We start from the raw sequence: 16,392 nt of genomic DNA on the forward strand, positions 1-16,392 counted from the left end.
AATTAAATTTACTAATTCAGTTCACATTTGCTTTGGTGTGTTTCGTTTTTTTTCCTTCGATTCGGCAACGTTGATCTTTACTCCTCTTTCGATCAACGTTGCGTTGAATTACTTGTAGAAAATCAAAGTAACCACGTTGTTGCCCTCGATTTGATATAATATTCAACTTACGCCTATATCTACAAACCAATTCCCGAAGGGCTTGTGTAATCAGCACTTACAATAAAGCTTTTAGAAAACAGATGTTTGCAGCCTTTACCTTAACCAATAGCAAGACACACAAGAATGTAAGCGCTTTCTAATAAATCTTCAAAAGAAGTAAAATTATGGTTGATTCAAAAAATTTTACTTACGTTATTATTATTTATTGTTACGTTATTATGCCATGGTCTGTACCCATCTAGAAAATGAAGGTCAGATATTTCCCCTCCCGCTGAAAAAATTTCGCTCGAATACATTTTCATTTCAGTTCCGGAAGCGTTTCCAAATCGGCTTCACATATTTGATTCACTTATCAATTTTAATTTGACAGTTTTAAATTGCTGTTGGTTCGGAACGTTTCACAGGCCGCAATGTATATACATAATGTGTCAAGGTGTTTTCCTAAGGATTAAAATTTTCCTCGGGAGCTGTCAAAGTCAGTTTTTACCAGACAATCAATAGAGACTAACAAGGAACATAAATTTCTAGCATTGGCGTCTTTTCACTTACTGATGGCTTTCGCTTGCAAATTTATGCCGGTGGTGAGTCAAAACATTCCTTCTATTATTGAAGACTGTACTATTACAGCGTACAATTCAAGTGAAAACGGTAGTTTTGATTCAGGAGAGTAAGAAAGAACTTCCATAGTGTCGTGCCAAGCCACGCAATATGCGAATGATGACATTCACGCTCAGTAAGATGAAATTATGTTGTGACCGATTGGCTGAAATTAAATGTACTGATAGAATGACTTTTCAGTCGGCCAGTTTATATTTCAAATTGTAACTCGACCTTATTTGTTTGTAATTGGGAATTTTTTCCTCTAAAACTGGACTGCAATTCAAAGGCGGACTGTTTATTTCAGTAAGGACTTTATAGGATTTGTGAGGCTAAATAGTTGTTTATTCTATCGGCATTGACAACATCAAGAACAGCATCAAATTGGGACCAGAATCTCGTTGAAATATATTTTAAAGCTTTCATAGCTCCGGTTATGTTATATGTATTTACTAGAGAGTACGGAAACTCGGTAATCTATCGATTACTCATAAATTCATAGGCAGAGGGTGTTGTCAAAAAAAATTAAAATGAATTCTTCGGCAAATTGACAGGATGAAAGGAGAGTGAAAAAACGAAAAGATGAAATTGCGGTTTTCACATAGGGGTTAAAAATCTATTATGTAATTTCGTACTATACGTCTAATGGGAAAAAGTTCTCGAACTTGGGTGAAGGAAATACGTACATCAAGTTTGTGGAGTATTCTCCAACATAGCATATGCTTCAGTAAATGAGGCGACGAGGTTTCTCTTGTAGCTTAAGGTCTCATACGGATAAGTGGACCTTTTATTAATGAATAATCACTCTCAGTCGTCAATAAATGCCCTGGGGATGACGCTCAAAAGAGTGCAGTACTGTTGCTTACGAAAAGGTTGCCTTCCAACGCACAATTTTTTCCTTAGTCCCTTTGTTCAGTTTATGGCTAAGCAGTCGCAGATAAGATTTTTTTTATTTAATAAAAACTCCGTGTAGACTAAATAGACCCCAAGTTAAGGAAAGTCATTTAAATCAAAAGAATAAGAAGGAATAAAAATACAAACAGATTTCAGCGAGTGTTGAAGGGTCAGCAGACAGAAATTTGATTAAAAAGAAAAACTACAAAGACGTTTCTTAATGGAAAATCGACGATGGCAAAGCCTTTATCTTAGGGAAGTTTTATCTAGTTGTAAGAATTACACGAAATTTTTTTCGCTTTGAATGTTTTCATCACTATCAATTCCTAACATCCATTCTTAGGTCTTTAGGATACTGCATACTGGTAAAGAAACTCCGTAGTGAAAGAATCGTGACATGATTGATCTTTACCGAAAGAGGTGGTAGTGAAGATTATGAGATAACTGAGATACTACGGGAGCCCTAATTGGTCAAAAACCTATGGTCTGTGGCACCTGTAAACCCATAGTTGGTTTAAATAAGCAATTGATTGCACTAAACACTGGTTTACCAGCATAATAACCCACGCGGGATGTAGGGAGAATACGAGAAAAGTTTGTAAATCAGTCGCCTCCGGCTCGTGATTTGCAAACTTTCCGTGTATTTTATCAATATCTCAAGTAAGCTATTACGCTGATAAACCGATAGGAAGTGCGGTTTATTGCCATAATAACCAGCAATTATCTTGTATGATAATGAAATATATGTATTCCTTCCTAGCAGTGCTTTAGTACCAATCGTAGCAGCAGAGAGAAACACGATTCCACGCAATGTTCGGTCAGTGGAGACGGCTTATCCTTAGCAATGGTTGGAGAACCAGCAAAGTTCATTCTACGAACTACGGGTCCGGACCTGCTTTATTTAGAGCTCCAAATTAGCCGAATCGTGAATAATGGTTGTGAAACTTCTACTCACTTCCCTGAGCCAATACCTGTCGAATACGAATGTTTAGGAGAAAATATTCACAGCGTGTGCTATTACCCAAAAGAAGTAGGAGAATACCACGTGGCTGTCACATGGAAGGGAAATCACGTGAAGGGAAGTCCATTTGCTGTCAAGGTCGATAAAAAAGTGACTTTCCCGGAAAAGGATGACGTAAAAACAGAAGAACAAGATAACAAGAATGAAGTGTGGAAATTGAGAGACGACATCAGGTCGTCGAGACGACAAAGAGATAATAGAGTTTAAAATGTGTGGTACGGGTTTAAATCAACTGGTTTACCGATGTAAGGAAAAACTAATCCTTACTTTGGAACTGGTTTAGAGAACGAAAACAGTAAACATATCATAGCTTTGAATAATAGGAAGGAAAACGAAAAGAATCAGTATAAAAAGTGTTGTTTTCAGCTGCAGCCGGATTACGGGACCTGACTTGCTTGCTCCAGCTAAGCAGGCAGGTTTATTGTTTGGTTCACAGCAAGATAACTAATGAGAGTAAATAAAATAAAATAGACCATTAACTCATCGATGTTCATGCAGTGATGAATAAGGTAACATATCTGGATCTGATCTCCTCCTGATCCCTCCTATTTTGAGAGACTCCTCGCCTGTTTGTTTTCATATCCGTTTATTTTAGTAAAGAACTCGTGAATTTTTTTTTACTATTTAGAGTTGTACCCTGACGTTTTCATTACATCACGTCATCAAAGTAGTATGTGAGAGTAAAATTTTTTGATCAGTATGAAGTACAGCTTGGTTGCCATATTATCATGTTTTCCGAAAATTGCGCATCTTCTTTGGTTTCAAAATCCTAGCAATTTTTAGAACATCAAAAGAAAGAAGAGTGTCCAACACATTCTTTTGAAGGTAATACCCATTCCTAAGAATGTTTACTAGTAGAACAGCTTCAAAAATAAATCTGATTTCAAAGTTCAGCCCTCTCTTGTTTTTTGTTACTTACTGGATGGCAGCTGAAGGAAAGATATTTGGATTCAAAATGAATAAGTGAAGAGTTTTCAGATGTTCCTTTTACCACAGGCGTGCAGCTGCAAAGCTGGGAAAAGTTTTTTTTGGCGGATAAAAGAAAGCACAGTAAAATTGTATTTTTCCAACTTGACGTAACATTCTTTTTCACCTAAGTATTAAGGTATTCCCAAGCGATATACAAGTTCGAAGTATTTGAATTTTGTCTTCCTATTCAGATTCGAAGAAAACGAAATTCTCTGAAGCATTATAGGTTTCTTCAATTAGGAATCGGATTTTCAAGCAAATGCATTGTTTTAACAGTTGTGGGTTAATGATAAAGGTATTTAAACTCTGAATGCTAATCTTAGTTGATGTATTTAAACTGAAAGTGGACAGGCCTCAAATCCCAGTTCCCTCTAGTTGAACATGAAGTTTTTACTCATGGTCGCCTCTTTGGTGGGGCTTTTGGGCAGGATCCATGGTACTGCAGCACTTTGGGTTTCTGTTCGACATAGAACATAGTAGCCGTAAAATAATCCCTCAGACGCTGAATGAATATCTTATTTTATTGTTCCTTTCGTATGAGTTTTTAAGAAAACACCTCTCGCTGCAACAATTTAGCATTGTTTTTCTAAAAGGATATCAGTAACTAACCGTTTCACAGAATTTTTCTGGCAGAGTATACACTGCCAGAGTATTTACAGCATTATTAACTCCACGCGAACGTCATCTTATTCAAATAAATGTTGTTACCCTTTTTCAGGATTTTACTGTAATTTCGATCGCAGCCAATGTGGGTTTGTGCAACGACGAGATGACAAGTTCGATTGGACCAGGAAAAAGGGTGCGACATCCTCCGGGGGTACAGGTCCTTACTCTGACGCAAAAGGAAGAGGTAACGCTCTTTTGAAGCCGAAAGATTGCGTACCCACATGACAAAAACGATTGTTGTTTGAGATTTTTCCTTGAAGATTGATGCGATATCAGCATTTAGAACGTAGAAACTTAAGCCAGACTATTTTTCATTTCTTTTGTGATGAAAATAAACGAGTGGCCTAAGGAGATCACCAAACAATGGTCACACAAAATAAGCACATTTTGATCTGAAAACAGCGACCTAAAAACCAAAATGTCCACAAGTCTCCCTTCGCGCGATGTGGTTATCTTGAGGGCGAAGTAGGCCCGCAAATGTGCGAACGCAAGTAATGGGTCAATGTGACTGTAGCTGTAACAGGTCGCGCTATTTGAAAATGTCGTCATGAAACTCGCGGAACGCGCAGAGCTCAAGCGCTTCTGTTTCAACCGCAAACGCACCATACTCTAGTGCAAAAATTATTGCGACGTGTAGATTTTTCATTTTTTTGAGTCAGTGTGATAGTATCACTTTATCATATAATATATAACATCACTTGCAGGTTACTACATGTACATAGAAGCATCGCGAAAAAGAAAAGATGATAACGCCAAGTTAGAGATTCTCCCTGATCTTGCCTCTGGAAAGACCTGCATTTCCTTTTTTTATCACATGCGCGGTGGTCAAATGGGAACGCTTCGGGTGCTGGTGGACGGAAATCAAGTTTTCGAGAAAAGTGGACATCAAGGAAACGACTGGCGTAAAGCTGAGTTCACTGTTGAAGGAGGTGCTTCATCAGTAAGGATCTTTGCTTTTGTGACTCAAACTTTAATATGGCTCTAAGTTCTCAGGCTGCTTATTAGTCTTGAAAATGAGATTAAGAGAAAAAGCTCCCCGTACGTTGACTACCACGGCACAGTGACCAGCGAGAAGATAATTTGAACTGATGAAGAGCTCTAGCTCTACTAGCAGCGTTTCAAATAAACTGATTTCATACTCCCCTTTTTCACGCGAAAATCAATAATCAAACGCTAATTTGAAATGTTACCATTTGCACGAACAGGTTGTGTTTGAAGGAATTGTAGGACGAGGCCACCAGTCTGACGTGGCGATTGATGAAGTGAAGATAGAAAACTGTGGGGAAGGGGGTGGTGGCCAAGGTAAGTTCTTACTAATTTCATCTGTATTTTGTTCCATAGCAATGGTCTTCAGTCCTTTCGTATGTATACACTGGTAAAACGAGAAAGATTACAGCTTATTTGAATGAAAGTAAAGCCATCCCCTCAAAATATTTCGGTTCTCCGCACACACGTTCGACAAACCAAGTGGAGGAGAGATGGTAGGACAAAAAGGAATACGGTTGACCTAACTTTGAAATTTAACAACAAAATTTATATTCAGAATTATTTTAATTTATGAGTGAGCTGATTATTGAATGTGGTGCATTTTCAATATGTGCGTGGCAAAAAAGGGTTTTTCCTTCAATTTGTGATTCATCTATGGATGATTTTCCAATAAACGTTCACAAAGCCGACAGTTTGTACAAAAGTACCTAACCACTTAATGATTTGAAACAATTTTTCTATAGCCACAATGAAACCGCCAGCACCTCAACCAGAAACTACTCCGCCGCCTCGTCCACATACAGCGGTTCCACCAACAGGTATCTTCCGTTTTTATTATGAGAGGTAAATTGAGCAACGCTTTTGATAGTAAGGACGTAACAACATGCATTTTAATCCCTCAACACTCAACAAGCTTTTTCCTTCAGGCGAGTGTGGCTTCCGTCCTACCACCAGGATAGTTGGTGGTGAAAATGCACAACCGGGGGCTTGGCCATGGCAGGCGATGCTGAGGTGGTCTCCCACTGGGTATGTGTTCTGCGGTGGTACCTTAGTCGCTCCTCAGTGGGTTGTCACGGCCAGTCACTGTGTCTCGAAGGCAGGCGGAGATCCCGTATATATCAGGTAAAATATGAAATAAGGACAGGTCATGTAACTGGACGTGAGGACAATATTACAGGCGTGGACTGCTCCTTTCAGAATCTTAGTGAACTATAACGTATCCTGCAAAATCCGCAAATTTCATCCTCAATATCTATTTTGTTAGTTTGTTTTTTTAACTCGTGGCTCTCGTACTTGGAGTATCCCTGCATGCGCAGTTAGTCCACGACTTTTATCGTTGACATTTTCCAACGATATCATATGATATCATGATTCACTCCTTTAAAAGCTTTTCGTCCGGCTATCGAAAAATTTTACACTATCTACCGCACGTGAGCAAAAAACAGAGGTGTAATTAACTAAGATCTTTCAAATTTTCAGAAAAATCAGACCAGGATGCATACAAAACAACATGAAATAAGTTACCAAGACTGACATGATCAGGACTAGCAAACCGAAGCTAAAGCGACCATTGTTTGACTGTTTGAGCTCTACAGCCACTTTAAAAAGCTTGCATGAACTGCAAAAGCCGCCTTCCCCCCTCCCTGACTTTTCCTTACGGAGAACAGTAGAGAAGAGAAAGGAAAAACCTTACATATGTTATGTTTTTTTTTTCTTTACAGGCTTGGTGCTCACAAACAGTCAGAAAGTATGGGAACAGAACAGGACTTCACAGCCAGTAAAATTATTTTACACCCATTGTACCACAAACCAATTGGGATGAGTCATGATATCGCACTTCTCAAGCTGGATAGACCGGCTGCACTCACCAGGTGAGTTCACTCTCTGTGCATTGCAATCCCCCGAAAATATCAGAAATGTTTTTCTCGTCCGGGAGCGTTTATGGACGTGGCATGGTTAATGCTGTTCTCTGATAATATTCCTTTGGTTTTAACGCGGATATTTTTTCATCAATCAAAAGTCTCCGAAACTTTAGTTGGTGATGATTTTATATCCCCATGACCTAAATATTTGAATTCAAGGCACTAGGTTTGAAATCTTAAGTTTTCAGTATATCTTAATCTTAACTTTCTTGGTTCAACTCTTTCACTTTGCTACTCAAGTGGATTTCCTTCCCGATTTCCCTGCGATGAACTCCTCCGCACTCATCTGTGCTTTGTAATCTTAGTTAACAGCCAATTCATCTGTATTGGCTTCCATTTGTTCGGTGGAGATTTCTTGCGGGTACTGAGTTGTATCATTCAAAAAATAATTCTCTCCGTTAAAAAATTGTTGATGACATGCCATACTCGCTCAGAATGAACAAGGAACTTTTGAATAACCCAGCAAAGTCCGACCATAGGGACAACCAAAAAAACGAAGAGAACGCTTTTTATCTCCACAGGAGTAAGCAGTAAAGAATATCGTTAATTTGAAATAGATTTTGTTATTTTGTTTTCCTCTTCCTTGTGTTTAGGCAGGTGAACCTGGTATGTCTTCCTCAAAGTATCCCAGCTCCACTTGAAGGAACCAAATGCTGGATCACAGGGTGGGGAAAGACAGCTTCGGTCGGTGGCTCGAGTGGGAAGGTTCTTAAGCAGGCGACTGTGCCGATAGTGGGACGGAACCGCTGTGAGTGGTCTTACTTGGGACAGATTCACGAGTCCATGATTTGTGCCGGGCTGGACCGAGGTGGTGTTGACTCTTGTCAAGGGGATAGTGGAGGACCCATGGTGTGTGAGACCGGCGGAAAGTTTTACCTACAGGGTGTGACTAGTTGGGGAAAAGGATGTGGCAGGCCTAATAAGTATGGTGTCTATGCTAGGGTAAAATACCTTTTGGAATGGCTGAAGAAAGAAATGGCTAGGAATTAAGTTACCAAGTTAAATGAGGTTCCAGCTCTTGAGGAAGCAACTACAGTGAAACTACGAAAATTACGAAAATAAAATTTTAAAAAAGTAAGCCGTGTGACTTGATTTATTTTTGAATCATGTGATGTTTACCACGAAGAGTTACTTAGCTCGACCATCAGATCTAACATGGTTGCATGGCTATCTGACCTTACAATCTTTCCTTCAACCTCTCCTCGGGTTTCGGCTAATGGAGACTCTTTACTTCGATTCATTTCCTTCTGGATGCCTTTTTCACTTTCGTATAAATTTAAATATCTCCAAGTTAAGTCAAAACCTGACGGCCTTCACTGGAGCAATATTTCCTCCGATCTGAGTTTTGACCAAATATTTTGCTCTTCAAAAATACTTCGGCGGACAAACAATACTTAAGAACATCACGCAAACATGACAGTAACGCTGAGGATTATGTCTCAAGAATTTTCCAAGTGCAAGGGTCGATCTCTTTACCATCTTTGATGGCACCAGGCCTCATCTTCACCGCAACATGATGACAGTGAAGATGAGGCCTGGTGCCATGAAAGTGATGGCAGCGATAAAAGTATACAAAAAAATAATTTATTCGATTCGAGTAGCATTAGGTTAATATTTATTCGCATCTTCTTCAGTTACTACATCCTTTGGGTTTTTAGTATCATGTTATTGGCTTACACTTGCAATCAAACTATCAATTGTCAAATTTTTTCTTTGTTCAGCTCATTTTCTTTTTTCAATTGTGCCGCATTTTCTCTTTGAGCCAAGGCAGGAGGTACTTGACTTTAGCGTAAACACCAAACTTTCCCGCAGCAGCGCAGCCATATCCCCAACTGGTCGCACCCTGCAAGTAAAATCGGCCGCCACTCTCGCATACCATCGGTCCACCGCTATCCCCCTGACAGGAATCAATGCCTCCTTCATCCACCCCTGCGCAGATCATTGAATCATGGATTTTATCTGGATATGCCTTCTCGCAGCGAGCGGGGCCAACAATTGGAACAGAGACCTGCTGAAGGTCATCCGGTGTGGCACCCCCAGAGGACAGTCTACCCCAGCCTGTGATCCAACAGCGTTTCCCTTCAACGGGCGCTTCGATAGTTTCTGGAAGACATGCGGTATTCACGTAACTGCAAAAAAGGTGGAAAATTTATCATTAACTTTTAAGTAAACTATTTACAGTTATTTATGGAGGAGGGAAGGAAAAGTGATTATAACTTTTACGAATTTTTTCAAAGTTAAATCAAGTTTAGCAAATACTCACCACTCAGTTTAACAAGTAACAGATTTTTCACGTAAATTAATTCACAAAGAAATGAGCTTTCATAAGATGATCGCTGATTGTAATTTTAAAAAAATGTGAGTAATTCATAGCTGTTAGTTGAGGAATGTTCGAAATTTTCCAGATTGATGTGATTACGGATATATTCTATTATACGACGCATTTCTAAGAAATTACAGAGTACGTTGATACAAACCTGTTTAGCCGAGCCGGTTTGTCTAATTTTAAGAGTGCGATGTCATGGCTGTAACTTTTTGGTTTGTGGTAGAGTGGGTGTGTAATAACCTTCGTGACCCTAAAATCCTGTTCAGTGTCAACCTCTGATACACGACTATGGGCGCCAAGACTACAAAATAAACAAACAAACAGACAACCATAAACAATGTTTTAAGTATGAAACATATTATTACCGACATTACCGCTTATTCCAAGGACGACAAGAGAAAAATGTAATGAACACGCAAACTTCTTGGACTGATCGTTAATATCATTTTGTGGTGTTTTACTACAAGTGAAAAGGAAACGTAAACAAAGAAATGGCAAGTTAGAGTTCAAAAGTCTTTGATACTAGGAACATGAAGTTTTGAACTCTTTTAAACAGTGTACTAGCTTGTCTCCGAAACGTTTCGCAAATTGATTGACAGTTCAGTTAAAAGCATTCCCAATGAGTAACCAACAGCTCACATGTTGAAAAGCGCGATAAAGTGAATTAACTTATATATCTGTTACCGGACAAAAACTTCACTGGGTGACTTTCCATTGACACAGTGGGTTGCAGTTACGATCCAAAATGGAGTTACTAAAGTTCCTCCACAGTAGGGATAACCAGAGCTGCTTCGTAGCATCGCCTGCCAAGGCCAGTCTCCACGCTTGGCAGTCGAGCCTCCGACGATCCTAACAGACGAACGTGTTCCACAACCTCCTAAAATTATAGCATAGAACATCCCTGTGATTCATATGCCAATTTTTCCCAACAGATGATAAATCGTACGTAAATATGATATCAGTTCAAAGCAATATCCGTGAGTATATTTTCTTATTTGCACCACCGCGCATTTTTAATGATTATTATATGATATTTTCACTGACCTTTGGAGGGAGATACCGGCGGGCTCGGTTTTCGTGGGGGTGGGGGTGTCTCTCCACCTTAAACAAAGAGGACGAATTAATGGCCGTTAAGATGTGCTCCTGTTTGGTAAAAACTGTCTTGAACTCAAAGACTGTAGTGCTTTGACATAAGAAACTTAGCTAGAGACAGAAAAAACCCGTGCGTCAACTAAATTTTATCAAACCGTAGTTGATTCTTTCAAACCGATTTAGACTGACGTCCAGTACCGCTTACAAATACAAAAATGCAGAACAAATAAAGCTCCTGCGAGATAAATTCATCCATAACAAGATTAACTCAATACCTTCTCCCCCACAACCAAGTATTTCAATATTATCAATAGCAATATCGCCCTGCCAGCTTCTTCCACGGATTCCTTGAAAGATAACCTGCAATATAAATATAAAGGAAATATTCAGTAATATTTTAATTTAGTTCATTTGTTTTTCAGTTCTTGCATATTACTATAAAGTTATTGATATTAGATGTATTATTTAGTATTTAATAATTGTTAAATGGTATTTAATTGTGATGTATCGCAGGCTCACTCACTATTCGAGCTGTTTCTTTCACTTTGATCTGCGCCTTTTTCCAGTCTACACCCTGCTGACCATTTTTCTTGAAAATTATTTTCCCGTTCACTTTTACATTCAGTTCTCCGATGCCTTTTCCTTTCATATGATAGTAAAACGAGATGCACGATTCTCTGTTCCCCAGATTGGGTCTATACACTAATTTGGCATCGTCTCCCTGTTTGCGAGGGCTGGATGTCTCTATGTATGCATAGTATCCTTGAAAAAAAACAACAACAACAACAAAGTACACCTTTGATTTCAACCATGGGTATGAAAATGACCTTAATTTGCATGTGAGTGGAGACTTCTAATCATATCGTAAGGGTGAAAGGATGAGCATCAGAACTCGCTTTGAAAAATCGTAATTCAAAACTGAGCTATTGAATACACTTAGAAATTTTACAGCGGATAGAAAGAAGAAAACATGTTTGTTGTAGTTGTCAAGTACATATATTATCAGCAAATTTTTAAACAAGAAGCTTGCACTGAAAAAGGCACGTTGATCGCTTTCATACCAAGAAATTTATCAAAATTATTCATCCTCACTTGAGGGGGTAGCTGGTTATAGTCAACGGCTTTCACATGTCTATTCGATAGTTGTCCAGTTTTCGAATTTTGACTCGTTCTTCTTTCAATTGTTCGTATAGGTAAGTTACATCCAGAACCAAGGTTTTAATGGCGTTGATAGGGTGCGAAGGGAATAAAATTCGGTTTGTAACTATTTGGGGCTTGAAATTAAAACAACCGCAAATCGAGTGTCCACTTGGTCAATCACGAGTAAAATTACAGATAAACTTCGACATCATAAAAGAACTGTCACCAGTTTACGAAAACAATGAAAAAAGTTTGAGACACGAAGCACTTTCCACATTTTCTCAATAGTTTTTAAATCTAGCTGCTGAACACAAATTACGTACGAGTATTCTTTTTTTTAGTTCGATCTGCTTTTGACCAGTTTTATTTTCCATACCTTTTCCCCCGTATCCAATCGATGGCCCTGTTCCACCTGACGATGTTGGAGTCCTCCGACGGTCCCAATCAAATTTGTCATGTGGCTGTTTCTCTTGAATGCCACCACAGAAATCTTTTTCAAAATTGCAGACGAGGCCTTGAGAAAAAAAAATTGCTTACTTACTTATTTATTTTAAAAAAAATCTATTATACAGTTTCTAATAAAATGTTTTGGACTATTTAGCAAGCTTCAGGTCAATCAATCAAAGAAGCGTTGTATATAACCGGTAAGCGATGTAAAAACGATCATTCATTAAGTTTTAATGATCGATGTTCGAATTGGATAGATCTCTAATTTTTGGTTATTCATCTGTCTTTTAGGTACTCCTTTTGCTTACGAACCCAGCTTCATTATTAATCTCTAAAGAAATATCGACTAAGAAATACTTTGTACAACTAAGCACATTGCATACAATGATCTGAAGAAAGAATCGAAATTATAAAGATTTTTTTCCAGCCTTACCAGCTCCGAAAGCCACGTTCACCAGTAACACAGAAAACACCAACATATTGGCAGCCAGCTCAGTGAACTGTGAACAATAAACACAATTTTAATGAGTTTTATAGAGTTGTTACTGTATTATAAGCTGACACTGAGGTCAATACGCAAATTTGTTTTGCCAAAATGAAACATGCTACGACTCCTACAAACAAACGCGTCAGGCACTTAGCACGGTACAAAAACCCAAAACTAAATGGCAAAGGAACCTCTTATATGGCTTCCTAACCAATTTTAATTGTTGACTTAATTTCATGTAAAACTTTTCAGAGGTATTTGAGGCAAGAAGTACTCTTTATCGTTGCTGAACAAGATAAAGAAATTTCATTAATTCATGTAAACAGAGTTTACCTAATCGTTAATTGACAATAATGGCAAAACAAAGGAACACCTGAACAGGTTTTACATCTAGTTTTAGTGAAACAAAAGAGTATATTTGCTACTTCTTTTGTAAATGACGAGTTCTTCAAGACACGGACTTGGTCGTTCAGGTTTTTAACTTTGTCAACACCGCGGTATCTTTCAGCCAAGATTCTGATGATTTAATGAGAAACTAAATAATAAGCAATTTTGACACCTCAGGTAAACGATGAGGACAAACTACTGGTCATTTACTGAAAAAAACCACTTAAATCTCCCTGATGTAAGAGGCAAACTATATGAATATGCGTAGTTTGGCTGATCATTCTTTTTACAATACCTCAGAGACACTTAGGTTGATAAGAGTTTTAACAAAAATATATGTAAATAACTAAATCACACACACACACACACCTGCCTCTACAAATTTGTTGAAGATGTGTTTATTGACTAATCAGTTGGTATACAATTGAAGAAACTCGCGTTTAGATGTAGAAAATGGTAGAGTAAATTTTTAAATGGATTTGGTCCTAAGCACCAGGGGATATCTTGAACCTTGGATTATGAAGCTATTTACAAACAAAGGCATTTATTAACTGCTACTAACTACTACTAGTACTACTACTACTAATACTAACTACTAACTAGTAAGCGTCGAGATTTATCCGTGACTGTAATAGTTTTGCTTTACTTTACGTTGTGATTTCTGTGATTGCTCTAGTACAAATCTATAACTTGTCTTAACCAATCAGATGCAAAACCAAAACCGATTACTATCTGTCATTCAAGTTGCCAGCGCCTGGAGCAGCATGCTTTCGTTTGCAAGATGCTCTCAATAGCTTCTCTGAAATTTTCCTCAAGTTTGAATGGCCGTTGATATTTAGCTTTTTTGGACTCACAAAAGACAATTGAAATTCCCTCTCCATAGCAGAAACTACATTAAGGACAGTCAACACGCACTTGAAATTTTTCGTGACTTTAGTTTCCTCGGCCATAACAAACTTATTTTCACTATGGATATAACATCTCTGTATACTGTCATTCCCAATGACGAAGGTCTCCGGGCCCTCAAACATTTTTTCGATCATTGCACTGTTAAGGAGCCTAGCTCTGAAACACTACTCCGTCTGGCCGAACTAGTACTCACACTCAATTGCTTTTCATTCGGTGGTAACTACTACAAACAAACTAATGGCGTGGCCATGGGTACTAAAATGGGACCCAGCTACGTCAATCTTTTTGTAGGTTTTATCAAACATCATTTTTTTAGTCAATACCACGGCCAAAACCTGAACTCTACGGCCGTTACATTGACGATTCTATCGGCGCTACCCCCTCTACCAAAGAGGAGCTCACTCAATTTATAACCGCCGTCAATTCCTTTCATCCGGCTCTTAAATATACCTGGGAAATTTCCGACACTTCTTTGGCTTTTCTAGACATCAAAATTTCAATTGAAGGCAACGGTTTATGCACTATTGTTTACTACAAACCTACAGATTCACATAGTTACTTGTTGTATTCATCTTCACATCCATCACACGTCAAGAACTCCATACCTTTTTCACAGTTTCTCAGACTTCGTCGTTTATGTAGTGACGCAGTCTGATTTTTCCGAAAAGTCAGAGGCAATGTGCCAGTTTTTCGATAAACGTGGCTATCCTGTCTCTGTCGTTCTAGCGGACCACCACCGTGCCCAACAAATTGATCGACAGTCAGCACTACAAACGGCTGAGAAGGATAACACTGACCGCATTCCATTTACTATTACATTTCACCCTCACAACCACGCAGTTAAATCTATCATTCTTAAAAATTTTAAATTACTCCAAAACGATTCAGAGACTGGCACTATCTTTTCGCAACCCCCACTTATTTCATTCAAACATGACAAAAACATAGGCAACTTTTTAGTCAGGAGTTCATTTCAAACCAGTGACCAATCTGGAACTTTCAAATGTGCTCGCTCACGATGCAAAACTTGTTCTTTCATTCACAACGTAGAGAAAATATCGGGACCCAAGAGATCCATTAAGATCACTGATCATTTTACGTGTACCTCCGCCAATGTTATTTACTGCATAACTTGCACTTATTGCAATAAGTTATACATCGGCGAAACAGGCAGACGATTAGGTGACCGATTCCGAGAACACCTTAGCGACGTGGAAAGAAATGACAAGGACGCATCCAAACCAGTCGCTAGACACTTTAATCTTCCTAATCATTCTAAACAGCATATGGCAGTTTGCGGCCTTTCCTTAAATCTAGGCAGTTCGGAAAGCCGTAAAAGACTAGAATAAAAATTTTTCTTCCAAATCGGCACCCTTAATCTCCACGGAATCAATGAGCGCTTTTCATTTAACTAACTTATTCCTGTTTTCTCGTCACCACATTCCCACCAATGGCGTAGCTCCACTTTCTGCATATAAACCCACACACAACCCACAATTCCTCCAATCGCTCTGACGAAGGGCTAACGCTCGAAACGTCAGCTTTTTACCCTTTACGGCGGCTAATTTACGTTTTCAACTCAGTTGCTAACACTAAATTATCTGTAGCACAAATAGTTTGATACGACAGAATTCGAACCACACGTGCATGGAAAAAACTTATTGGCTGACTGATTTATTTTGTTAATGCAACAAGGATAGCTTTCTCATAATCACTAATAGTTTGATACATGCAGTTTGTGACTGATTTACCGTCCCATTTCCATAGTCACCAAGACATACTCTACAAAGATTGCTCTCTCGTAACAATTAATCGTCTGGCACGATCCCCATCCTCTACAACTGAAACTTTAAATCAAAAACAAACAAAATGTGCTCTGGTTTTAGTTATTATCCCACTCATTTCATTTCCAATTTCCTGAAATTTTATCCATGTTCATAACACCTTTGTATTGTAGAAAAAGCCAGGTTATATAGTTGGAAATGCTCAGCAAAGCCTTGTTCGCACTCGGCGATCGTATAACATCGTTTGGAGGACACATAGGCAGAGAACTTTCCTTAAACGAAGGATTGTTTTACTAGCACCAGAAGTGAACTGCTAGTTATGGATCAAAGAAATCCAAGATTTAAAGCAAAGTCCTGCTCCGTTTTTGTTTGAAAAAGATTTTGACAAGTTTGAAATAGCATTTCAATAATTTTCATATTTTGAAAATCTATCATTTCCTAAGACCTTTAGAAAGTCTTGGTACATTAAAAAATAGTCGCAGCTCTTTTGGCTAAGCCCTGTGTTTTACGCTCTTTTCTAACTATTTATTTTCTTAGATCTAAGCAAGATGAAACTAAGTTCTAACATTTTGCAGTTGAACGACATATCTAATGTCCTTAAG

General features: G+C 38.5%; 3 protein-coding genes across 3 annotated transcripts; 2 read left to right on the top strand and 1 right to left on the bottom strand.

Annotated features, from left to right (window-relative positions):
• Positions 1 to 579: 579 nt before the first annotated feature.
• Positions 580 to 3,442, top strand: LOC131776004 (filamin-B-like). Its single transcript, XM_059092130.2, has 2 exons — positions 580 to 743; positions 2,414 to 3,442. Exons 1-2 carry the CDS (start codon positions 714 to 716, stop codon positions 2,879 to 2,881), a joined length of 498 nt encoding a protein of 165 aa, XP_058948113.1. The 5' UTR covers positions 580 to 713; the 3' UTR covers positions 2,882 to 3,442.
• A 581-nt stretch (positions 3,443 to 4,023) lies between these two features.
• LOC131775994 (anionic trypsin) lies at positions 4,024 to 8,264 on the top strand. Its single transcript, XM_059092120.2, has 8 exons — positions 4,024 to 4,079; positions 4,362 to 4,493; positions 5,014 to 5,249; positions 5,515 to 5,611; positions 6,040 to 6,114; positions 6,223 to 6,418; positions 7,018 to 7,167; positions 7,812 to 8,264. The coding sequence occupies exons 1-8, from the start codon at positions 4,025 to 4,027 to the stop codon at positions 8,206 to 8,208; spliced, it is 1,338 nt and encodes a 445-aa protein (XP_058948103.2). The 5' UTR covers position 4,024; the 3' UTR covers positions 8,209 to 8,264.
• A 552-nt stretch (positions 8,265 to 8,816) lies between these two features.
• Positions 8,817 to 12,723, bottom strand: LOC131775949 (trypsin-3). Its single transcript, XM_059092071.1, has 8 exons — positions 12,657 to 12,723; positions 12,153 to 12,290; positions 11,160 to 11,398; positions 10,912 to 10,996; positions 10,589 to 10,645; positions 10,229 to 10,421; positions 9,696 to 9,845; positions 8,817 to 9,347 (listed from the first exon to the last, which is right to left on the bottom strand). Exons 1-8 carry the CDS (start codon positions 12,700 to 12,702, stop codon positions 8,954 to 8,956), a joined length of 1,302 nt encoding a protein of 433 aa, XP_058948054.1. The 5' UTR covers positions 12,703 to 12,723; the 3' UTR covers positions 8,817 to 8,953.
• Positions 12,724 to 16,392: the final 3,669 nt, after the last annotated feature.

The sequence above is a fragment of the Pocillopora verrucosa genome, chromosome 1 (genome assembly GCF_036669915.1).
Source record: "Pocillopora verrucosa isolate sample1 chromosome 1, ASM3666991v2, whole genome shotgun sequence".
Classification (NCBI taxonomy): domain Eukaryota; kingdom Metazoa; phylum Cnidaria; class Anthozoa; order Scleractinia; family Pocilloporidae; genus Pocillopora; species Pocillopora verrucosa.